General features: G+C 47.0%; 1 protein-coding gene across 1 annotated transcript in view; it reads right to left on the reverse strand.

The window, feature by feature from the left end:
• Positions 1–26,543, reverse strand: part of IGDCC4 (immunoglobulin superfamily DCC subclass member 4) — a 179,066-nt gene that overhangs the window by 80,595 nt on the left and 71,928 nt on the right. The window contains exons 3-4 of the mRNA XM_074966568.1: positions 17,626–17,767; positions 8,399–8,532 (exon numbers count right to left, since the gene is read on the reverse strand). Of these exons, the coding sequence (XP_074822669.1) occupies positions 8,399–8,532; positions 17,626–17,767 (276 nt within the window). The remainder of the gene's footprint in view (positions 1–8,398; positions 8,533–17,625; positions 17,768–26,543) is intronic.

The raw sequence follows: 26,543 nt of genomic DNA on the forward strand, positions 1-26,543 counted from the left end.
CTCTCTGTACCCCACTCAACTCCTCACTGTCCAAGGCCCAGCCTCCCGGTCTGAGCCGTCTCGCAAAGGAAGGCTGCACGTGGCTCTCTCCAGAATCCATCAATGCCGCTCTTGAGTTGCCTTGAGAAGGATGGGGTTGCTAGGCGCTACGGCAACACAAACAACCACCACCACCACCAGGGGCTGGAAACGGGAAACTGGATGGGGAAGTATTTTTATCCGCTAGGCAGAGATTCCTCTAGTCTAAACGTGGGTGAAGCCACATGAACTAAAGGCTGCAAGGTCACTCGCCTTGTTAGGAAAACATCACAGCTTAGCAGCCATAATCCGCTGTGTTTCTTTGATTCCACAGCCTCATTCTCACTGCAAAGGGTGTCTTCGCTGCCCTTCAGCTCTGCCCCACTTATCGTATTTCATACAAATATTTGACTGAAAAATACATTTCATGGGACATTGCCGCAGCAAGCTGTTACAACTCTCAATTTAAATGAAGTTCTGCCCACGGCAATCTCCCAGCGTCATCTCTAATAACAGAGTATTAAATCCCAATTCACCAGGAATGTGCTTGTCTGCTGAAAGACTTCACACCAGCATTCTCAGCCCAGACTCAACGATCACCCTCTCTCGGGCCATCCCATTCCTGTGTCTGCTCAGTACAGACAGAAGGAACAGGAGTCACTTTTGGAACACATGTCTACACGAGCTGCATACCCTTTAAAAACCAACGTCCTGCTATTTTGTAGCTATTGGAAGGAAGACCGTTTTGCCTTTCCCAGTCTTCGCAAGTTGGCTTAATTTAAAGGCTACATACAAACACTCAGGGGATGTTCAAACAAACTCATCCACCAAATGTCTGCAGCTATGCACGCCAATCAGGACTCTGCACGTACAAACAGCCAATTAGAAGCAACGCAACATTAGCTGGTTGTGCTTACCAGTGACGGCAATTACACTCACAAATCTGACACCTAACTGCACACTCAGACTGCACTGTGCGCCTAATGTATTTGTACAGGTAGCCCCGCATCCTTATCATTCACATTCCAAATATTGTAATAGTTGTAATCTTGAATAATTATACAGCCCGTTCCTACTGTAGATCTCTAAGTACTTTTAAAAGGTGACTAAGTATCATTAGCTTCATTATATTCCTGCAGAATTTGAGGCACAGGAACAGCAAGTGACTCTGCCAATGTGGCACAGAGTCATTGGCAGAAGTGGGATGAGGACCCAGGTGTCCTGATGCCCAGACTTGTGCTCTACCTGCTAGACTATCCTGACCACGAACACTAGGATAACTAGAAATAAATGGTTCATTACGGAAGGGACAAAAGGGGCGCGGGGTGGAAAAATCTCCAAATGGATTGCCTTTCTTTCCTTAATTTTTTGTACTTTCCCCAGCCCAGTCCAAACTCTATTAGAAATTTAAATTGCTGTTATCTCTAACTTTCCCCCAAACAGACTCTTTCGAGGCTATAGGAACAAAAGCATCCACAAATACCTGAAGGGCATAAACACCAAGGTGGGAGAGGAATTGGTTGTGGTGGCCAAACAATGTATAACTAGAAAGAATGGGACGAACTTAAGGAAAGGAGAATTTGAACTGAATATCAAGAAAAATGGACAATATCTATTAGATTGTGGAATAGTCTTTCAAAAGGAGTGGTGGAAACTCCACTGCTTGGGACATTTAAAATCTAAACTGGACAAAGTACTTGAAGACAGGCTGTACCCTACACTGGTAGATATTTGGCCTGTTATTTTTTTATTGGTAATGCAGCACAGCTAGATCGTCGTCCCCCCCGCCGCCAAACTCCAGGCCCTGCTCTGCTGGGTGCGGTACCAACACATAAGTGAGTGACAGGACCTGACCACAAGAACTTACATGTTAAATAGACAGTGGGAGGGGAAACAGACACATGGAGGTAAAGTGACTTGCCTGTGGTCACCCAGTAGGTCAGTGTCAGAACTAGGAACAGAACCCACGTTGCCTGGTTCCTAGCCCAATGTACTAGCACTAGACAAGCTCCTCTAAAATGTGGATGTCCTCATAGATCTTAGGTTTTGCTCACTTCTATGGTGCTTTGAGATTCTAGTTTATCACCGTGTAAAGAGCAAAAGACACAACAAATGTAATAAAAAGAACGGCATAGTGGGGTCCGATTAGCCACGATTGCTGCATATACACAGCATGTGAGGCCTGGCTACTTGTATACACTGCTGCTTTGGTTGGGTTCTGGCAGCTAAAACACGGCATATGGTGAGTGCTTCTAAAGGGCTCACCAACTACTGAAAGAGCTGCTACTCTATTCCTGTGCCCTGTAGTGAGTAGGCATCGTGAGGCTTTTAGGCAGTGTGCCCCACTATGCTTCATCTCCCCACCTTCTGTTGGTCGTTCCTTTTCAACGTGGTTATGAAGCAAGCCAATGGGCCTCTCATCCTCTAATCAGGAGCAGCTTAGAGCAGTTCACATGCTCTATGGTGGGAAAGTGGGATGGACCCACCCCTCACGAACGGGCTTTGGAGCAAATCTCTGTGCCCATAGGTGCTGGAACTAGGGGTGCACGGAGGGCTGCAGCAAACCCAACTTAGAATCATAGAAGATTAGGGTTGGAAGAGACCTCAGGAGGTCATCTAGTCCAAACCCCTGCTCAAAGCAGGACCAACACCAACTAAATTATCCCACTTGAAGTGGTTTCCATTATATCCAGAGTTTACAGTTTGGTTCAATGGCTCTCAGCACCCCCACTATAAAAATTGTTTCAGCACCCCTGTCTGTGCCCTGGCGCAGGGCAAAAAAACACCTACAAAAACTGAAACGCAACCCCATAAAGCTCTCCTGTAGGAAGCTGAGGAAGGGGGAATTAACACAGAGTATGGCAAAGCGTTTCATGATGAGTTCTCAATGCCACTTCCGGCAGAAAGCAGAAGTGGGGATCCAGGACTCGTTCCCCATCTGTACAGATGAGGGGGTTCAGGGACAGGGCTGGCAGATGTGTTTTGCACTCAGGCCACTGAGCCAAGTATGCTGGGGAAGCAACAGAGAGAAAGGGAAAATCAAACGTATTCTTCTGTTTCTATTTCTGCAGCATAAGGACACAGCTCGGTTTCAGGGCTGCATGACTGGATCCTGCCCTAAATTCTAGTATCCTCATTCTTGCTTGAACTGCTGTTCCCGAAGGAATGTCTGGAAATTTACACCGTGACGGCTGTGCAGACCTGAACATCTGCAGCACACCCAGCACTGCCTGCCACAGTTGCTATCTATCCCGCTATTAATCTGATCCCAGCACACATCCAGTCGCAGAGACACAGCGGGTCTTTCCCAGGGTTGCGACACCTTCCGTCGAGGGAAAGGACAGCAGCTTGGTTTTTAGCTCATGCAAATAATTTGGATGCAGAACAGTGCTAAGATAATCACTCTCTCAGCTCAGCAAAGACATTGACTTAACCAGGAAAATGTAACAATATCCCGGGTACCATATCTGGATCAGAAAAACAGGATTGGCCAGAGAGGGTGGATGGCTGAGGGGAAACAGGCCCTTTCCTTCACTACTAGCTGCTCATTCAAATCCAGCTCCATTTTGGCAGCGACCCCAGCCCCTGGCCTGCGTGCAACAGGTTGGTAGCTTGCAATTTAGTGCCTGGTGGAAACATTTCCACCACAATCTGCACCATCACCAGGTCCCAAATCACCATCCACGGAACTGGTGCTTTTATTAGCAGCCAACGGAGGCCAAGGACAGAAGAGAGGCTGGATTCCCCACTCTCGAGTCAATGATTCCTTACACCCGGGTAGGGGAGTGATGGAATGTTTAGCTGCTGCTTCCCTGCACTGTGTGGATAAACAGAGGAGCTTGTCATGGAGTTTAAGGCCAGAAGGGACCGCAACCATCTAGTCTGACCTCCTGCACATCACAGGCCATTAACCACCCCCCAGCCACCCCCACACCATGCGCCACAATCAGAATTAGACCAAACTATGACACCCCTCTGGAGAGTAGACTGTTGCGTCCACAGGCTGAGAACGGGACGGACCAAGGTAAACCGATGCCAGAGGCCCCCACAAAGCTTGGTCTCCAGGATTTCAATCAGGTTTCAGAGTAACAGCCGTGTTAGTCTGTATTCGCAAAAAGAAAAGGAGGACTTGTGGCACCTTAGAGACTAACCAATTTATTTGAGCATAAGCTTTTGTGAGCTACAGCTCATCTGATGAAGTGAGCTGTAGCTCACGAAAGCTTATGCTCAAATAGATTGGTTAGTCTCTAAGGTGCCACAAGTACTCCTTTTCTTTTAGGATTTCAATCAGGCACTTTTTACCAGCACTAAATAGTGTTTTTGGTTTTTGTTGTTGTGGTTGGTTTTTTGTTTTTTTTTTTTTTGGGGGGGGGGGATGTTGTTTTTAAGCAAAGGTGTTTTTTTTAAATACCTGTTTGCATGTACCACCATTTATAGATGAAAACCAGGTCGCCAGGGACAGAATAAGCCACCTGCCAGAATGATCAAGATGTCTAAAATAACATGCATCGTATGGAGATCACTTGAAAAAACTATCAACAAAGCGTGAGTCACCCACAGAGGAGTTTGTCGCTCGCAGCAGGTTCCGCTGTCTTCCACCTGACTCACATATCCTTTTCCCAATTATAAAAATCTCCAGAGATTTGCCAGAGACATGATTTTCATCACTATTAGCTAAATCCAATGAAAATGTCAACCAAGAGTATTCCTTTCTCTAATCAGTGGGCAGCTTAATGCTTCAGAAGTGGAGTGAGGGGGCGTGGGGGACGGGGAAATCAAACCAGAAATCTGCTCAGACCCCTTTGCGTGGCAGAAGCAATGCTCCCCTTTTAACCTCTTCCATTACTTTCAATTTGAAAAGCAAAGTAAACGTCTTAAAGTTACAAGATATAATTCTGCAGAGAACAGGACGAATTGCGGTGAAGGGGAGAGGTTATCCAAAATGTGGCTGGATCGATATTACTTATCAATAACACATCAGGCCAAAGAGGGGAGCTGTCTCTGGCATGCAGAAGTGCCTGATGCCCGAGCTCCCCTGTTACCTTGTGTTTCATTAGGAACGCACAGGATCTGGCAGGGGCTGGTAATTAGATACAGAGTGTAGGACTGCTCAAGAATTCTCTGTAGATTCAACACAGATTATCTCCACAACGCAATTCATTGATCAAAGGTGTATTCCTGGACTCCACAGTTAATTACACTCCCTGATGATGGATGAACAGCAAAGGCATCTATGTGAAAACACATGAGCGGTGGAGGAACAAGCGAGACACTTCTAAATGAAGACAAAAAGGGCCATGGAAGGATCTCGGAGCTGGCAAGGGATTTTTGCCCTGCAGATGGAGGACTGAGCACCCTGCGTATGTACCTGGCTCTTTGGCTGATCCTTGAGCTGCTCCTCTAACAATTCTGTGCCTCAGACTCTCCAGTGGGTATAACAAGCAGGAGGAAGCAAGGTCTAGCGAACAGGCTGTGGATCTGGGAGTCAGGAGACCTGGCTTCTAATCCTGGCTCTGCCATGGACCAGGTTGTGTGGCCTCGGGTACGTCACCGCCCTTCTCTGTGCCTCCCACCCTTTGTTTGTTGCCTATTTAGACTGTAGTAGGTGCTACTAAAATACAAATCATAATACTTCCTTACCTTCCTGGGGTGCAGGGAGGGTTCACTAACTGATGGCTGGGAAGCGATTTCAAGTTCCTCACTGAGGACTGCCAAGTGTTCTGCTCATTATCGTTATTATCCACCAGCAAACATTCACGGAACGAGGCATGTCGCTTCTGCCCCTTCCCCGGGGGAATCCTGCGAATTAAGCCTTCTCCTATCCCCCTCTCAACTTTTCTGAACTATTTCATGAACAACAGAGGCATGGACCAGAGCAGAGATCCAGTACTTTAATCGGGGGTAGGGAGTCCTACTCTACCACCCCCCGAACCCATCCCCCTGCCCCCAGCCTTCCAGAGATCCTCTCACCCAACGCTGCTGGAAGAGTAACCTCCTGCTGCCCTTCTGCAGGCCACTGCCAGAGCCACGGGGCTGATTTCACCCCCAGCGTCAGCAGGTGCCACTGGTCTGAGGTCAAATGGAGAGGCCCCCTCTTACAGCAAGCACATTGCCTCTGCCTGCCAGCCCAGCCCATGCCACGCTGGAGATCCCAGCCGCCACATGGCTTAGCGTGCTTTGCAGCTTCTCTGAGCAGGTCAATCCCTGCTCTGCAAAGTCTGGGATCTCCAGGGCCAAGCTGCAGGCAGTGTCAATAGATCAGAAGAGACCTGGACAGATTCTAAGGCAGCTCCATCCATGAACTTGGATGATTATGCATGGAAGACACGGGGTCACTTTTGAAAACACAGGAAAGGCTTCTTTGAAAGGATGTAATTTGTTCTGCACCTTGCCCAACACCAGCAGCTGAGCATGGACATGACCAAAGCCTTTAAATGCCTTGGAGTGTCACATTTACCCTCCTTCTCGTGCAAGAGATGTCCCCAAAGAGCAAAACGGGTTCCATGGAAAGCTTTGGAGAATGTCCTGTTTAGGCAGAATTCTCATCTGGTGCAATCTTTTCTCCATTTCTAGTCTCTTGTTGCTTATCCAGACCCAGAAGCACCAATGCAATGTTCTTGCAGCTCAGGCCTATTGCACGTTGCGTGAGAACTAGACCATGGTCTTTAAGAGGCTCATCTGCTGTTTATTCCTGACCTGAAGTCATCTAGGCTGAATTCCAGGGACCTAAAGTTATTACAACTGAATTCCTAAGGAGGGAGGCATCTCCTCTTTAGGAGTGGTCAGAAGGAATGCATACATCTGAAACTCCTCCTTAATATGCCAATGCTTGAAAATGGGATCACTGAATGGGCTTTGATTAAAGTAGAATCCGTCTCTGAGCCCCATGAAAAACTCTGTATGTTGCCAAGTTTTGATAAGGAGGGAAATCTCCTCGGTGTTGCTCCCAAGACTCTAGTGGCTCAAGAAGTCTCCAATTAAAACAGTCCACTGCAGTTCCTTCCCATCAAGAAAAACAACCAGAGGGAAAAAAGAAATGGAATCCAGAAACCAAACTTACAAAAGGAAAACAAGCCCGCTATTTTCCCAGACAACTCAATTCCATTTTCTAAACAAGGTGATTAACCAACAAATCTTTAAAATCTTCATCTCACACGAGTTTTGAACCCCTGGCCACAACAGCCTGTCTGACAACGTCTGGTTGGAAGAAGAAAACAGGCCTCCACCCACCCCAAAATAGGTTTTACATTGGTCAGAAATGGTGGGATATTACATGTACATGTCTCAGATACCACAGTAACGAGTGGTATATGAAGGCCTGAATTATCTGAGAGACTGAGAGATCCTGGTCCAATGGAACATCTTGGATCCCTAATAAGGTGTTACCAAGTTATCACGGGAATGGCATACACAACAGAGAAATCAACCCAGCAGACTCTACTACACAGAAGAAGCTGAATTTGCTTTCCCTGATCCCGCCCCCCTCCTCTTTTCAGTTCTGAGAGAGGCTTCTGTTCCTACCAGTCAGGAAACATGCACAGAACCGGAATGTGAACCTTCCAACAAACATGTCTACAAAACACTGCCCAGAGGCAAACCTGCAGGCCTGGGAGAAAGTCATGGTTCTGACTGCCCTTCTCTCCAACAGAGCCAGCAACAGTCACAGAACGAACAGGGTGTGAAGCAGTGCAGGGATCAGACCTATCTGGACCCTTTCACTCTCACCTCCAGAAAGTGGCACGAAATACCCCTGCACTGGCTTGCACCCGTGGCCTGGTCACACAGTGACCCCTGTGCAGCCCCTGTTCAGCAGCCCATGCAGATTACTCATTCATATAGCACACACAACCCAAATGAGGGAGGGTACAAAGAGACTCAGGCTGGGCCAGTCAAAGGAACCTAAGTGTGGGATTTGGATGTGGCACCTTTGAAAATCCCAGGCCAAGGATGCACTGATGCCAGATACCCACACTGCACCACGGAACCTTCTATGGCTCAATGCACAGAGGACACACAGAGAATCTACACGGGGCAGCTCCAGGGGTTTTAGGGTGCCCAGGACCACGTATGGCAGCTGTGACTAGCTTCTTAGGTAAAAACACTGCCACAAATCAGAATTTTGAGAGTACAACACATGAACAAGCTGTACAAGTCAGTGCAGCACCTGTAAGTAACGGATGCAAAGATACCCCATCATTATAAATACAGTCCGTTTTAAATTGTCCACGGCACCCCTAGAAACAGTCCAACTATCCCACAATTGAAGTCACACCCACAGGGAGAATACCATCATCAGCATTTCATGCCAGCTTCACCATTTATAAGAAAGAATCCTCAGCTCAGTTTTACACAGCCATACAAATGCCCTATTAGGCCTTACCTTTTAAGACGCTAAGAATAGCATCGTTACTGTAGCGTTTCCGTGCTGCGTTGGTCGCTACGCAGTGATAAGCCCCAGCGTCACTTTCCTGCACATCTACGATTTGGAGGATGCCATTGGGAAGAGTTATAAACCTGAATAAGTAAAATAAAGAGCATGAGATTTGCTTTTCACAGCGAACACGATTCATGCCCTAGCCGTTGGAATGCAGCTATTTTCATTCCTTCCTTGTACTTGAAAACGTATCATGTGCACATCGCCAAAGGCTTGACAGAGAAGAGTGGGCGAAAGACCCTTTAACCTCCCATTAGGAGAGTTTTAAATACAGCAAAATGTACAACCCATTAATAGCAATGGTTCAATGCAACAATAAAACTGCTGCCTTCTTCAGACTAAGCCTACAGGTCTCTGCTGCAGAAAACATTCTATATTAAAAAAATATATGCACCCACACACACACATAAATGAGTGTGTGTCTGCATACGTACGTAGATAGTTAGTTGGAAGAATGTCATCTATTAACCTATAAGGGTATGTATATAAGTCGGCAAGTTCAGTGGAGGCTGTAGTTATGCATTGCAAGTGGATTCTTTAGCTCTTATGATCTGCAGCAGAAGCTCTTCTCTGGGGTCAAAGGGCTTTTGAGTCCCACTTCATTGAGCTGTGGCTCCTGCGAAGTCCTGGGGATTTCCTCTGCAGATTCCCGCCTGGAACTGTTGGAAAAACTGCCCCCAGAGAACCCCTCCTCTGGCTTTACAGTGAGCTTAGTCGGTGCTGCGTGCGCTCAAACAGGGCCCAGTCCTGCAAGATGCTAAGCACCCTCCAGCTCCCATTGATCTGGATTTGAGGGTGCTCAGCACCTCGCAGGATCAGGCCCACAGTGCCAGAGTCATGCCCTAGGGCAATGATTCAGTACATCTTCCAGGCAGCAGTACCCTAGCCCTGCCAGCTTCTCAGCTGGCCGTGCCCCATCTGTAGTTCTCCCTGTCCAGGTCCCCCAGTGCTGTGGGGTTGCAGGTGGCTTAGAAGACCTCTGAGCCCTCTCTACTGGCAAACTTCCCCCCACCAAGGGCTCACTCACAGCTGAGGGTCCATTGGGCAGTGAATGAGGCCAACAACCAATGTAGTTCAATGTTACCTACTCTACCGCCAAGTCTCAATGCCTGGCTTGATAGGAAGTTCCAGCAACCAGGGACGTAACAGCTACAGAGAAGGGCGCTGAAGAGTCTGTTTCCCCTGCCATCTGACACACATGTATGAGTAACAGACAAATATATTTGGCTGTGCATGCGGACAGGTAACAGAATTAATTTGCCTATAGCCTACCAGCCACTCTGCTCCTCCCAGTTGTGAAACCCCCTATATTTGCCTTTGTTTGAACACAGTGTCAGACCCGCTAAGCACCTTCCCCAGCAGACAGGATTTCAGGGAGTTGCCCTAGAATAAGGATCCAGGAACGCTTGTTTTAAGCAAACTCTTCATTAAATGATTTTCTGATATCTCAAAGCAGGAAGCTGCATTTTCTGCATGGAAGCCAAATGCAGGGGACCATGCACCCAACGTATGTACAAATAAGATACCGATAAGGAACTACTTCCTCGTGACAGCTCCAAAAATGAAAAGAAGTTTGCCCTGGAAGCCATGCTCTTTTGATCAGCAGACTCGGTTTGTAATAGAACGCTGGGTGAGGAGAAAGGGAAATGCAGACTAAGCAACGCCTACTCGCTTTAACAACTCCACGGGAGAGTCAGCGCTGGCAGTTAGAGAGAACGACTGGGAGTCAGAAGTAGGGGGTTTTCTTCCCAGTTGCACCACTGATTCATTGGCTGGCCTCAGGCATGTAATTTTAATCTTTCTGTGCCTCAGTTTCTCCCTTCAGTAAAATACTATACAGCAGTGGTTCTCAACCTTTCCAGACTATTGTTGCCCTTTCAGGAGTCTGATTTGTCTTGAGTACCCTGAAGTTACACCTCACTTAAAAACCACTTGCTTACAAAGTCAGACATAAAAATGCAAAACTGTCACAGCTCACTGTTACTGAAATATTGCTGATGTTCTCATTTTTACCATATAATTACAAAATAAATCAATTGGAATATAAATATTGTACTTACATTTCAGTGTATAGTATACAGAGCCATATAAACAAGTCATTATCTGTATGGAATTTTAGTCTGTACTGACTTCGCTCGTGCTTTTTATGTAGCCCGTTATAAAACTAGGCAAATCTCTAGATGAGTTGATGCACCCCTTGGAAGACCTCTGTGTACCCCTGATTGAGAACCACTGCTATAAAAGTCTTACCTACCTCATGCTAGGGTTGCCAGGTGTCCGGTTTTCGACTCTGCTGAAGCCGCTCTGAATTTACAACGGGGCAGTGAAAAAGTGCTCACTGTTTCAGAAGAAATCACCAGCATGGGACATTTGCCCCAGAGGTGTAATTGGAATCCTGCTGGGATCATTCATAGCTTTCAGAATGATACAAACTTTTCAGTTGTGCCCAGTGTAACTGAAATCAGGAGCTGGCCCTATAGGAGTAACTTAAAATAGTTTGATCAGGTGTAATAACAGAGGGGCCTGATCCTGAGTTGCTGTTAATCCACTGAGGTCAATGAAGCTAAGCCAAGTAACAGCAGCTTAGGATCCAGCCCACGATATTTAATAATAATCAGCACTTGAATAAAGCTGTTTACCCAGGGATCTCAAAGCAGTTTATATAGGAAGGCATTGCCCCGATCACCACTGAAGTGTTGAGAAGTGACTCAACTAGTCTCCCACAACAGGTCCAGGCCAGAGCTGGAGGTCAAACGCTGACTCCCACTCACTAGACCATGCCTGGCAACTACGCAAAGCACGGCTCTGGCCACCCACCAACCAGGCTACCGTGGCTGACTATTGATGGATACATTGCTCTGTAATTAAAAACCCAGCTTATGTGGCATTACACTGAATCATACACCTGATTAGCAATTAGCACAAAGAACAAGCTGGCTGTCAGGTTCTTCATTTTCTGCCTGGATTCCTACCCGGCAGCTTCTTTATTTCTTAATACAAGGCCCAAGCCTACATGAGCCTTTTTAATTATAGATGAGACCCAGTTTTAATTGAAGAATGCTATCAGCAGAGCTTCGACAGGCAGCTCTGGGTTATCAGCCTTCATCGACGCACTGAAAGCAGATTGGTAAGGAAGGGGCAGCAGATATTCTGCGTGGGCGGAAGGGAGAGGAGAAGGCTGGTTTCATGGTCCCGTTGCTCTAATGCTCTACTCCAGCAAGTCCTGATGGGAAATTGAGCTGTTTGTAGCACCACACGTATCACAGGTTCTCTGTTCACTGAGCCAGCTGCATCTTCAGGCATCAGCTCCCCCGTCTCGTGAACGCTGGCGGCTTCGAAGAGAGATCATTTTAAGGCAGCTCAGCCAGGGAAGTGATGCTGTCACCACGGGGCCCATCCTGCAGACCTTACTGACAGGAGTAATCTTGCTGGAGCCAGTGTGTCCACTCACATGAGTCAGGGCTGCAGGACCAGGCCACGTGTGCCCTTGACGGGACAGCAGTCTCCAGAGAGCCACCGTGGGGGCTCGTTGGCTGAATGCAGCAGCACTAAGCCAAATATTTCTCTCTGTGTCGAAAGAGAGCTCCCCAGTGCGATGAGATTTATTTTTATCGCGCATCTGCTCTGAGTGTGCTTAATTACTATCAGCATATTTCAAACATCAGGAAAGGCATCTACCGGTTCCAAATATAGAAGTCAAACACACTTCCAAAAGCATATGGCTGAGATCCATTACGTAATCGCTTTCTGCCTTGCGAGGAGGGGTTCCGATCCTAGAGCCGCCTGTCGAGATGGAAAATCCAGTTTACAAAAAAACACAACCAAGCAGAAATCCACCAACGTCCTCAGAGGGAGTTTAACACAATTAGCTCTCACAGCCGGTTTTCGGGAGCATGCCCAGTGTGCTCAGTACAAACTAAACACGGGCTCCAAAAAGCTCACAATCAAAGGGTCTGTCTACAATGACAGGCTACGTCAGAGGCTAGCTGCTCAAATACATATCCAGGGCCCCCAGGCAGCCTTATACAGCCCATGCTGCAGAACCTTCCACTGTTGTTGTTATCTGAGCTAGCTGAATCAAAGCTAGGTCAGGTATGTCTACACATGCTGCAGTCACACCTCTGATTGCAGTGTAGACATATCTAAGAGGCACACTGACCAGAGGAGGGGTACCACATAGAGGTAAACATGATGGTTACTCTGCAATGTATGATCCAGCTATCTGTGTGTATGTGTTGTGTTGACTACCCTCAATTACTCTCAGCCTTGCCACTCTTTCCTTTAGGAGTCCTAACCACAGGAAGGGCATGGGGAGAGTTACCAGGTCTTAGCATAAAGAAAAACCTCAAGGTCACCAGCTATCCAATATGTTTAACACAATCATTTTTGAGAGCCCTAAAGTACAGAGAGGGCTTCTAAGTACAGCCACTGCTAGTGACTGTATTTCCAACCCAAATGCAAGATATGTGCCATACTGCTCTCCCAAGGAAAGCACAGGCGTGCAAGAAAAAGACGTCTTTGTACTTGATCTTTCCCAACAGATCTCAAAGCTTCCAGCTATTTGCGCTCACCACAGTCATGCTCATCAACTAGAGACTTCAAAAGAATTTGGGGTAGGCATTTATTTCCCACTGCAATGTAGCAAAGTTTGCCGAATGATTCAGAGTTTTAGGGAGACTCTGGCATAATGCTTTTTTTAGTACACAAAGAGCAGACATAGCCTTTCTGTCCAAATGACCTTCATTGCAGGTTAGGATAAAAATAAAAAACTAAAGTAAAGTCTCCATAAAAACAGATTTCAGAGTAGCAGCCATGTTAGTCTGTATCTGCAAAAAGAAAAGGAGTACTTGTGGCACCTTAGAGACTAACAAATTTATTTGAGCGTAAGCTTTCGTGAGCTACAGCATGGAAAACTGCATGCATCCAATGAAGTGAGCCATAACTCACGAAAGCTTACGCTCAAATAAATTTGTTAGTCTCTAAGGTGCCACAAGTCCTCCTTTTCTTTTCATAAAAACAGAGAACATTCTGCCAGTGAACTTGTGGCCCCACTGAAATCAATCAGAGTTTTGCCACCGACTTCCTCTAAGGTGACCAGGTGTCCGGTTTTCAAGCAGAACGCATGGTCGAAAAGGGACCCTGGCGGCTCCGGTCAGCACCGCCAATCGGGCCGTTAAAAGTCCGATCGGCGGTGCTGCGGAGCTAAGGCAGGCTAGACCCTACCTGTCCTGGCTCCATGCTGCACTCCAGAAGCAGCCAGCAGGTCCGGCTCCTAGGCGTGGGTGGCCAGGGAGCTCCGCACGCTGCCCCCGCCCCAAGCATCGGTTCCGCACTCCCATTGGCCTTTTATTAGCTGATAACTTCTAACTCTACAAGTAGCTTTGCGTGTGATGCGGCTCTCGAAATATTTTGGTCAAAGACCACAAAAAAAAAAAAAGGCTCTCCTTCTTTGAAAGATTGCCGACCCCCAGCTAGAGCTTTCTTCAGGCCATCGTGCATGACTTGGAGGGTTTCTGTGTCTGATGCTGTCTGTATCTCTTCACAGAGCCTCATCCAGTAATGATTTGCACAGCGTCTGCCTGCTCGCTGCACCTCAGGTTCTGCATGTCGAAGTCTCACTTTGGTGCTCCCTGTTGGCTTATTGTGTTCCAGATAGGCTCTGTACTTAATGTTGATGAGAGGTAATAGTTCCGCTTCATTTTCTTCAAACCGGTCCCTTTTTAATGGTCTCTTTCCCCCAAATGTAGCTAAAGCTGTTTCATGGATTGTTGTTATAGATTCATAGATATTAAGGTCAGAAGGGACCATTATGATCATCTAGTCTGACCTCCTGCACAACGCAGGCCACAGAATCTCACCCACCCACTCCTGCGAAAAACCTCTCACCTATGTCTGAGCTATTGAAGTCCTCAAATCATGGTTTAAAGACTTCAAGGAGAAGAGAATCCTCCAGCAAGTGACCCGTGCCCCATGCTACAGAGGAAGGCGAAAAACCTCCAGGGCCTCTTCCAATCTGCCCTGGAGGAAAATTCCTTCCCGACCCCAAATATGGTGATCAGCTAAACCCTGAGCATACAGGCAAGATTCACCAGCCAGATACCCAGGAAAGAATTTTCTGTAGTAACTCAGATCCCACCCCATCTAACATCCCATCACAGGCCATTGGGCCTATTTACCATGAATAGTTAAAGATCAATTAATTATCAAAATCATGTTATCCATCATACCATCTCCTCCATAAACTTATTAAGTTTAATCTTAAAGCCAGATAGGTCTTTTGCCCCCACTGATTCCCTTGGAAGGCTATTCCAAAAGTTCATGCCTCTGATGGTTAGAAACCTTCATCTAATTTCAAGTCTAAACTTCCCAATGACCAGTTTATATCCATTTGTTCTTGTGTCCACACTGGTACTGAGCTTAAATAATTCCTCTCCCTCTCCGGTATTTATCCTTCTGATATATTTATAGACAGCAATCATATCTTAAATCTTCCCAAAATTCCTCTGCCTTCTCCGGCAATGACTTCCCATGCATGCTAAGTTCAAAAGCCTTCACCAACTCCTGGCATTTCCTCTGGTTTTTGGTGTTAATAGTGTTGATTTTGGGCTTGCTCCTAGGTTTTGCTCTATGTAGCTTCTTGGCTGTAATCTTCACATTGCTAATGATCAAGGCGTGGTCAGCGTCCCAATCAGCGCTGTGGAACGGGCGAGTGTTCTGCACTAAGGGTAGGTCTTTCCTCCTGACGATAACAAGGGCTAACTGGTGCCAGTGCCTGATCGTGGATGTCGCCATGACACTTTGTGGCGACCTTTTCCTGTAAAATATGAATTGGTAATGCACATTTGGTTTTGGGCGCAGAATTCAAGAAGTCGTTGGCCGCTCTCATTCATCTTGCCAATGCCCAAATCTCCTAGGCAATCTGGCCATGAGTTGTTGTCTGCACCTACTCTTGCATCAAAGTCACCAAGGAGGAAAAGTTGCTCAGTTGATGGTATTCTTTTGATGACCTGATGCAAAGAGTTGTAAAATATATCCTCCTCCTGGGGGCTAGATTTGAGTGTTGGTGCATAGGCACTAATGATGTTGACAGGGCCAATGGTCGTCTATAGTTCAAGTGAGACGATACGCTCTGACTTCCCAATGGGTGTTTCTAGGAGCTTTACCCACTTGTTTCTCACAGTGAGACACCGTGCAGACGATTTTCTTCGCTGCTTTTACCTTGCCAAAAGAAGGTGTAATTGGCCTCTTGGAGAGAACCAGCATCTGCAAGTCTTGTTTTCTGGAGTGCTGCAATGTCAACGTTGAGTTTGCACAGCTCTCAGTCTATCAAAACTGACTTCCATATGCTGCTTGTGTATTGTAGGTCATCATCATCTGTCGGAGCGCAAATGTACACACTTCCAAAGGCCCAATCAGATGCCTACACAAAGATGAGCTGCAAAAATCAGTGGCCAGCTTAAGGCTTGCCTGGAATCTGGTATTGCAGAGCGATTCTGGGTTAAGGCTGCCACCTGTGACAGGTAAGCCCGCCCAGCATTCTGAGACCCTTAGGCACGAGGGGTGTGGCTGACGTTCCGTGGCCAGCACGTCCTTGGGAACACTTAATTCTTTCAAAAGCCGATTGTATAAAGTCAACAAAAGAAAGCAAATCTCCCTGAAATAGTATATTAGCTAAACATAATTTAACAGCAAGATCTGAAGCCAATGATTATGTCTGGCTGTTACAAGGAAAGCAATTTTCAAGCCGCCTATGTTGAAAGCAATCTCCAAGCAAGTAATTTCACAACATCCATCGAGCTGTCATATTAAAAAGCCATTGCCCTATCTATGGCATGCTTCCCTCCCCACCCCCACCCCACTTTTTTTTTTAAAAACACTTATTTTTCTTCTCATACAAAGCAACAACCTCCCACAAGCTTCAGATCGCCGCATGACAGCCTCAAGGATATAAACAGCTATTCTTACAGAAACATCCTTTGTTCCCAAATCATTTCTGAATCTCGTTGGTTTTCTTTTAATCCCTTCCTCCCCCTGCTCATCACGTGGGTTAACTTTCCTCTCTGGGGGAATGACTCTTTCTGCAGAAAATGAAACCTACCGAACTTTAAGGGACTAAAGGACAATGTCATCATTAGATCCATAGAAATCTACGAAGTCTGCCGATCAGCCACTAGTCCCCGGGGTCCTCCTCTCCTTCCCACACTACACACACTTTGATTAAGACAAAGGAGCAGGGCAGAAGGAATTTTTTAAAAAAATTATTTATGTATTTTGCTAACAGAAAGTCCACGTTCTGACTGGATAGTCCCAGAGGATCCACTGACAGAAGCTTTAAGACCTTGTTAAATCTCTGAGGGAAACAGGTTGAGAAAGAGAATTTGGAAATGTCTTCATAACCAAACTCTGCATTCAGCTCCACCTGTGAAACACCACATCCCACACTGCACAGCTTAGCGACAGCCACGCAATCTCAGTTGGCCACGGATTTATTACAAAATACCACCTTCGGCACCAACCCTGCAAAGACGCACACGCTCAACTCTATGCATGGCAAGTAGACCCAATGCAGTCAATGGGGCTGCTCACCATGCAGGAAGTTAAGCACGTCCTTAAATCTTTGCAGGACCAAAAACTTGACAAAATATCAAATATCTGCATTTCCTTGACACTCTTTATGCCGTTTGTCTCCTTCGCTATTTCTCTCTGTTGCCAGAGCGTCCAAGTCCCAGCCAATCATTAAACACACTGAATGGGCAAAAGGATACTTACAAACTGTCAAGAGTTGGTTTGCTATTGCACACAGGCCTTTGATGAATGGGCATCTGGCACTCAACAATCTTGTTTGAGTTTGTGTGATTATTAGTCAATCTCACTTCCACGAAATTATCCATTACAACTTATACAGTAGCTCTAATGCGGCAAATACCACAGGGGAAGGGCATATTCTGGGGGAGGGCAGTTTCTTTTCTTTTTTCAAAGTTTTATGGATACATTTCTGTTGGTTCTGAGAACACTTGTCCTTACAAAGTCTAAATTTTAGGTCCAAAAGTGCCCTGACACCGCCCCTTAAATTCCAGATTTTTATAAAAGACACTCGTCTCTTAATTTTTTTATTATTAACTAATTATTATTAATTATTATTATTAACCCCCAAAAAACCACTAACCACTCACCTGGGCTCTGCAGGAACAGCCGCTTGATCCTTCTCCCAGGTGATGACAGGGGAGGGCAGTCCTTCGATCCGACACTCAAATCGGACCATACCATTTTCTTCCACTGTCTGAGACTCTGGCTGTTGAAAAAAACGCGATAAACCTGGAAAAAAGAAGAGAGTTAATGCCCTGACATTTGTGCTCTGAGAAACAAACGCATTTTCAGTCAGAATAGAAGAGAATTCATGTTTTCTCACACACACGCATCTATAATAACGGAATGTACAAGCTAGGAAGACTCCTGTTATGTGGTAAAACTCAGGACTACAAAATAACCAGGCTGGACAAGAGAAATGCAATTCCTCACTGTCCTCCAACCCACTAGCTGGCATGCCCTTAACAAGCCTGGGTGTGTTACCAGAGGCATCTGAACATGCAAATTGGCCTCCTGCCTCATTTTTGCTGTAAATGTAACCGAATGGCAGAAGCAGCAGGTCCTTTGTCTGCCTGCCCAGCTGCTTTGCTAAATGGCCCTTCGGTTTCCAGTCATCCCGTTAGAAATGGGGAGAAGGATACTTTCTTGACCACCAAGTCTGAGACCCAGCTTGTTTTTGGATGAGCCACAAAATTTGTGCAGAGAAGGGTAAATTTGACCCATTCAGCTCTGCCCAGCACAAGTGTGGCATACAGGAGTGTAAAGCAGGAGGACCCACTTGTGCATTAATTGATGTTACACTAGCACCTGGAGGCCACACCCAAGGTCAGGCCCTGCTGGGCTATGTACTGCATGGACACAGTGAGACACACTCTCTGCCCTGAAGAGTTTATAAGCTAAGGGAGTATTATCAGTGCCATTGCACAGATGGAGACCTGAGGCACTGAAAGGTGAAGGGACTGGCCCAAGGTCACACAGGGAGTGTGGCAGAGCCAGGAGCTGAAACCTGCCTGCTGAGCACCAATCCAGTGCTTTACCCACAAGGCCGTTCTGCCTCTCACCAAGGAGTTGATTTGCTGCGAGGCCTACTTTAGCAGGAGTGAGGCCACAGAGGAGCACATGTACCTAAATGCCTTGTCACAATGAAGAGAGATGAGCTTCCCTCCTAAAACACACCCAAGCCCAGCTCCCTTTGTCAAGTTTTGCTTCTTAGAGTAAGGGGCTTGAGACCTGGTTCTGCTTCTCTTTCACCCATGATTAGTGGGAGAAGGATCGGGCACCAGGGCAGATCTGAATGGACACTAAAGTGCATGGCAAAACTCCCACTGAGTTCAGTGGCGCAAGACCAGTGCTCCGGATCACAGCTATTTTCTGCTCACTGTCCTGCATCGCACAAAGAACTGCAGGATCAAGGCCACAGAAATGTGCACTGGTATATACAGTTGGCCAGGCTATTAAATAATGCACCTGTAAAATGTCTTAGTCACACAATGGACTTTCGAACACAACATGCAGGCATCCTTAATAGGCTGTGGAAGGCTTTTATTCTCCTCAACCAGAAGAGTTAGAATTTGTTTTAAATGCATCTCCATTAAACTGCCTATGACATTAAACCTATCCTGCCTTACAAATGCTCTGTGCCATCCTAGAACACAAAGGACTGTAGCACCAAAATGCACAGCAAAGGTCTAAGCTAGAAAACATCGAATTCTGTTGCTCTGCCAAGCATAAAATTGTACTCAGCAGGTTGAACTTCTACCTGCCACGAGTGATCCTTTAACATTAGTGTGAAATTATTTATTAGACTGATTTATTACTCCCCCCAAAAACAAGAATTGTCACTGAAGAAACTGATTCTCCTGACCCCTGGAAATAGAAATGCGGTGTTGAGGTTCTTTTCTTTTTAACTATTAGTTGCTACTGCATAGATAACTGAAAACTGCCCCACTGACTTTCTCTCCCTCCCTCCCTCCCTCCCTCTCTCACACACACACACTTAATTGAGGTTGAAGCATGAGAAAGGATGTCAGTCAAAAAAAAATCATGATTTACAAAATCATCCGCACGTCTATTGGTTTGTAGTTTACAACTTTTTACAAAAATAAGACAACTTTTGTGTTTCTGATCCCGGAACCAGTTTAAAGTGCGATATGATTTTTATTTTACTATATTTTTAGACCATACTCATGCTAAAAATGAAAGGTCCAAAGGGCAAAATGTGTGTATTGCACAAGTAGGCCTTTGAAAGTATTGGGTTTCACCTGTTTTCGTGTGCAAATATCATTAATTTTTTTTAACAGACATGCACATGCAGCAGTGCTCACTCACCCTTGGAGCGCCCCCTTCTATCAGTGTGGGATGTTGCTGCTCTCTTGTGCTCCAGCTCCTCCTGCAGGCCGCCTGCCCCTGGCCCTGCCCTCTGGCCAAGTCACCTAAGTTCAGACCCCTCCCTCCTGGGCAGGGCCGTCTCTAGGGAGTATGGGGTCCAGGGCGGAAGTGACAGATTCATCTCTTCCGGGACCGACCGTACCGGCCAATCGCACCGACCCGCGGGGCCCCCCAAAGTGCAGGGCCTGGAGCGGTCGCCCCAATTCGCCCTACCCAAGGGATGGCTTTGCTCCTGGGACATCACAGATAAGCCCGAACTAAACTGAACAATTCTTCTGCCTTCCTGGGCTACTGAAGTCTTCTCTTCTCTGCTTACAAACCCTGTCTTAGGGTTCCTGCCTACAGGAGCCTACTATGTTCCATATAAGTTTCCCTCCATAGGAGAGTCCTGCCTTGTCCACAGTCTCTCCCTGGAGCTTGCCCCTTTTTTCATGGCCCTCCACAGGAACCATTTCTGTCCTGGTGGCCTTCTTTAGTCTGCCAACCCCAGGACTTTCCGGAAGGAGAGGCGAGAACTCCCTAACTCCTCTTTCCTCGGTCTTCCCTCCACAACTGAGCTCCCACAAGGTGAGTCTACACTGCACTTAAAAACCCACTAGAGCCTGTGAGGTGGGAGGGTCCCAGAGCCAAGGCTCCAGCCCGAGCCTGCACCTCTACACCACAATTAAACAGCCCCTTAGCCCGAACCCGAGCTCGTCAGCACGGGCCAGCTGTGGGTCTGTAATTGCCATGTAGACAGACATACCCTCGGTCTATTTATAAGGCCTAACTCTGCCTCTTCTGGCCAGGAGGCAATTAGCTAATCAGCCGCCCCCCAGGAGCGGAGCATGTTTAACTGGGGTTTTATCCTTTACCTTGCAGACGATGGGAGTTAAGCCCCATCACAGCACAAAATAGCAAAAAAAACCCCAACCCCTAAGCATGGAGGTTATGAATTATATGAATAACCTACTGAACATTTAAACACTCTTAACTGAGGGCAGGGTTAGCACCATCCTAATGAATTTTCCAGGGGGAATTTTCTTTGCATGTAAAACAAATTTTAAGAAACCCATTGTTTTCTTGGAAGAGTTTGAAAAAGAAGTGATCAGTTAAGGCTCTAGTTCAGCCATACATTGAAGTATTTGCTTACGTCTATCCCAACATCACATAATAATCAACAACATCTCATGATAATACTAATACCCAGCTCACATATAGCACTTTTCTTCAATAGATCTCAATCTGCTTTACAAACGAGCTTAGGATCATTAGCCCCATTTTACAGATGGGGAAACCAAGGCATGGGGATGGGAAATGCCTTGCCCAAGGTGACCCAGCAGCTCAGTGGCAGAACCCAGGTATCCTGGGTCCCAGTCCAGTGCTCTGTCCATCAGGACACACTGCCCCCCACCCCATGTACATAGTGTCCATTGACTGCAACAGGACTTAAGCACATACTGAAATATGTTGCTGAAGCGGGGCCATAATGTTTAAAATACAACACATACAATGCACGGGGATCCAAGCACACTTTACACACTAGTCCTGTCTACACTAGGAAAACAATCTGTCATTGACAACAAGTGTTAACAATGGATCCCATCCTTAACTCTTCTCAGTTGGTGTGAAAAATGGTTTTGCCACGAGTACAGACAGGGCCAAATCATTTTTAGCTCTCGATAAAGCCTGCCAGACCCCACATTCCTGTAAAGGCCAAAGGGTAGGGAGAGGGGAGAGAGAGACTGCTGTTTTCACAGAACAGCAGTAAAAACAATCCACTTAATTTAAACAAAAAACGACACCTCGCTCCTTTCCACTTATTAACCACACACCTGGGGGCAGATCCTCAGGTAGTCCACTGGGGCGATGGTAATATGCAGATCTGCCCCGGATTTATATCCTGTCTTCACACACAGTAGCAACTACTTGCACACATTACTCAATGGAAAGTCTGAGTAAATACCCCGGAACAGTTTTTATCCACTTCAGGCTGCGTTCTTTTTTTGTCGATCACCCACTGTTATCGATGGGGCCAGGGGTATGTTTTGTCCAGGGCTAAGTTATTACATCTGGTAAAATACACAGCAGTGGATGAACAGTGAGCAGGGATTTTGATCTCCACGCCTGTAGTTATTGAGTACAATGTATCCAGGAGGATTATGTTCACTATTTAACACAAGCAATAGTGAGGTTGCTTCCTTCACTCCCATGAATCACTAGCCCCCCATTCACAAAAACATCCCTATTCAGCATGTGCTTAAATCCCACTGAAGCCAAATTCCTGTCAAAGTTAAGCACGTGCTTAAATGCTGTCCTAAATCCAGGCCCAGGTAGAGTGAAGGATCCTCTCCACCATAAACTAAGTACAGGAAGACTGGATGGCACAGGGGGGCTGTAACGGGTTATCAAGCTCTAACTTCTAAGAGCCTCTTTTCACTGACTTCAAAGGGCATTGGACCAGGCCCTAAGTCAGCCAAGAGCAGCTGGTGGCATCAGTCTGGTACTTTGAGGGCCTTTCTGAATTACTCCCCTAAGTCTGGCACCTTTGCTGGCAGTCTCAGAAGACAGGCCAAGGGCTGAACGGTGAATCCCTCCTTCAAAAGATGGCCCAGCCAGAGCAGAGCTGGGACACACTGGCTGGGCAGCCTATGGCAGGGTGCTTTGCTGCTATCCTTGGTACGTGAACAGGGGACACACCTGTGGTCCGACACGCTCACTCAGCAGCCTACAAAGGGAAGCTTTGCCCATCACAGCTATTGCAAGAGATCCTGCTCTTTCATACACAGCGGAGATGGAGCATGGGTGGACGCAGACCAATCAGTGGGGTCCCCTCACTCTGTCCTGTCACAAGGCCGGTAACTGGCTGCTATTCTGTACCCTCAACTATTTAGCTGCTTAGAGCGTCCACGTCGATGCACATGAATGTTTTCAGAACTGACCACTGAGAACTGGATCTGTTCCAGTCCAATCAGCCTCCCGGCTCAGGGCACCAGCAAAGCCAGGCTGAGAATGTCGCCACGAGGACCCTCCCCGTAGGATGTGGATGGGCCTGACCAAACGCTACCACTGACTAAGCAGTGCAGCGCCACCCCCACGCAGCACAAAACACAACACAGCATGTGTGTAAGACACATCAGAACTGCCAGGCCCAGCGACCAAGTGGCAGCTCCTTGCAAGGGGATCTGAGCTTGGCTCCACAGCAGGCCATTCCCAGGGCCAGCAGAGACTGGGAGGGCAGCAGGAGCAGCGTGCTTAGCCTCTGGAAAGGTAGGGGGAAGGAGCGCTAACTCGGTGTTGCTCTCTACCACCCTCTTGGGAGCTGTGATGGCAGGCTCCAGAAGCAGCAGCTTCCAGCCCTCCTCAGCAGAGACCAGGACTGCAAAGCAGCACACTGAAGGGTGAAAGAGGTGGGTGGTGAGAGGGGAAATGAGGAATCTTGTTCCCCTGGACCAGAGGAAAAAAGCAAGTGCTAGGCAGCATGAACAGGGCCTCTCTAGCTAGCTCAATAATGCGTTGAACGAAAACCCTGGATCCGAGCACCTCAACTTTGGGGACGCTTGAGATCGGGCTCCAGACACCCTAGGCCAGACTCCACAGAGGATTTACTGCTCCTGGGGATAGGGAATGTTAACATTTAACATACCGCAGAGCCAGTCACCTTGGTATTTTGAACTACCCAAATTTACTGTGCGTCTCCAAGAAGAGTCTTTGAAAACGTCCACTTTCAAAGCACCCAGCCCTCCTGGGCTCTGCTCCTGCAAACCAAGGTTCAGACCAGGGTTCCTGGCCCTGGCACCTGTGCATTTGCCCTCTAACGTACAATCTACTTTTCCCCGGCAATATGGAGGACGATGGCGCAGCCCAGCTACAGAAGCACTGAGCCCTAGGCCAAAATGTTTCTAACAGGACCCACACAATACAATGGGATCCAAGTACACTTTAAGGCCCCGCCTTTGGGCGTTGATTTCTGCTCGCTGCATGGTGAAACAAGAAATCACGAGACAAAGCAAACGCAGTGGGAGTTCACTGGAGAAAGAGCCACGTAAGAACTGTTCCTCTGTGGGGTAGTACCGGATTTTGCTAGGAGTCCCATTGAAATCAGCAGGACTATTCATTAAGTACAATACTCCTCAGGGGATGTCAGGGTTTCAAAATCTGGCCCTGAGGTAGGATCCAGGGCTGAAGCCTGCACAGCATCGCTCACCATTTTACCACAATGCCATTTTTCAGGGCCTCAGGGTCAGGAATTGATGGAACTGATTTGTGGAGAAACAAGGGCATTGAAGGGGCAAGGTGACTGGCATGGAATGGTGAAAGACATGAACGTATTCATCATTATTTAAACCACTCTGTCAGGTTTAGCTGGAAGTTTTCATTCAGCCTTGCAAATCTGTCATGAAAAGTGACCAGCCCAGCCATAAAACTACTTTTCCTCCCTTCCCATGATAACGGTTAGAATGAAAAACTTCATATTTTACTCTTCGGTCGCCAAAGTTACACACCGCAGGTGAGCGAGTGCCGTTCTGCAAGGCTGCCTTCATATAAAATGTCAATGCATGCTGCACTTTTATTAATGGCACATTCAAACCAAGCACACGACCCTCCACTGACATTTTACACTCAGCTGGAGCTAAGCCCCCTCTGATCAAACTTTTAACCCTGTCTCAAGAGGTGACTGCGGTACAGTGACATGCCTATACCCCACCCTTCTCCCCAGAGGTCAGTCTGATCAGTACAGAAGGCTCTGAGCTTGGAGAGATTCCCTGCCAGAGACATTATACCCTGGTCAGAAAATGTAGTCTATGCATGGAATTTCAGCCTTCTCAAAAACGCCTCTCTGGTCTTTCGTGCTGCATATTGCCACCAAATTCTGTCTCCATTTATTTTCTCCCTTTGTTCCTTTTATAATTATTAGTATTAATTTCTAGGATGGTGGCATCCAGAGGCCTCAGCTGAGACTGGGGCCCCACTGAGACACTGTAGAAACCCACTGTAACACAACCCCAGCCAGAACAGCTTACACTCCAAATAGACAAGACTAGCAAAGAGTGGGAGGGGAAACTGAGGCCTAGAGAGATGAAGTGACTTGCCAGAGGCCACCCAGCAGGCTAGTACCAGAGCTAGGAATGGAACCCAGATCTCCTGAGCCCTAGCCCAATGCCCTCTCCATGCTGCCTGTCTAAGTTTTGTAGGATCTGCTCCTGCTTCTCATACACACACCGATCTCCCAATGACTAGTAACGATATGCAGAGCCTCCAATTCTGCATGTCCTTTAATATCAGTGGACGTGCAATTTAACTAAACTACTATTCCTTTAAGCAACTGGAACGCAGGAGAGACAAGCCTACAAGCAAGTTTGGGTCCACTCTTATTGTAAGCTTGTGTGGCCCTCCTAACACAATTGCACTACACCAGTAACATAGATTACACATTATGCATATAACGTGGCACGTCGACACCCATTTTCAGCTTCTGCCAGCAGAAACGTGATACAGTACAGCATCATTCCTTCCAGACATAGCAAATATGTTCACCTAACAGCTACAATTATTGTAATTTTATAGATCCTCCCTCGCAAACAGCTTAAAGTAAATTAACAGCTTTCACAAATGTCGTGATTAACAGGTAGAGAGAGATACCTTTCTGCAGCGAAAACAACACACTGCGTAGTTTCACTTTGGGGATATTTAGGGTTTTGAGAAACCTGCAAATCTAATTAATTGACTAAACATCTATTTACATAGTAAAGAGATTTGAACTAGCAGTCATTACAGATTAACCAGGTCTCATTTGTAACGGTAACCCCTAAAATCAGTGGGTTGACTCTGCCATGTGGCCAGGATATAACCTTTTGTATCCCTGATGCATGGCATGTGACTGACACCAGTAAATAAAGATCAGCCTCTTACACCAGCCCTCTTGCATGTCATATGCAGTGTTGCTGTAGCCGTGTCAGTCCCAGGATATTAGAGAGACAAGGTGGGCGAGGTAATGTCTTTTATTGGACCAACTTCTGTTGGAGAGAGAGACAAGTTTTCGGGCCCAGACCTGAAGAAGAGCTCCGTGTGGCTCGAAAGCTTCTCTCTCTCACCAACATAAGCTGGTCCAATAGACTGCCTCACCCACCTTGTCTCTCTTGCATTGACTATGTTGTGCCCAAACCTTTGGCAAAAACAAGGCCACCTGACTCCATTCGCTTGTCCAGAAAGTGGTGGACGTGCTGCCAGACTTCCCAGGGAGCACTGCCGAGAACTCAGAGAGGGTGAAATATCCCACACCTGTGGCAGGGTTCAGTATCCGCTGTCTCCAATGGCCACTGCTACATCATCTACGCTACAAAGACTGAATTCACAGCCCGGTCCTACGGTGAACACCGTTCCCTAGATGCCATCAGCCGGCTGGGGCTTCTTCTGAACCCAGCTGGCAAAAGAAGAAATCCAGGCAACTATCCACCACCTTTCCCATTTAGAAAAGGACAGATTATACTCTTAGTTTCTTGGAGCAAGGTGGTCCCATCAGAGAACAAGTCTGAATTCAACAGCACAATTCTACTGGGCCACTGCTCTGGATGGAAACTGGCCAAACGCTGGACAGACGCAGGAGCTCTCCTTCCTTCCAGCCTAGGGATGCAAA

This window comes from Natator depressus, chromosome 10, assembly GCF_965152275.1.
Source record: "Natator depressus isolate rNatDep1 chromosome 10, rNatDep2.hap1, whole genome shotgun sequence".
NCBI lineage: Eukaryota > Metazoa > Chordata > Testudines > Cheloniidae > Natator > Natator depressus.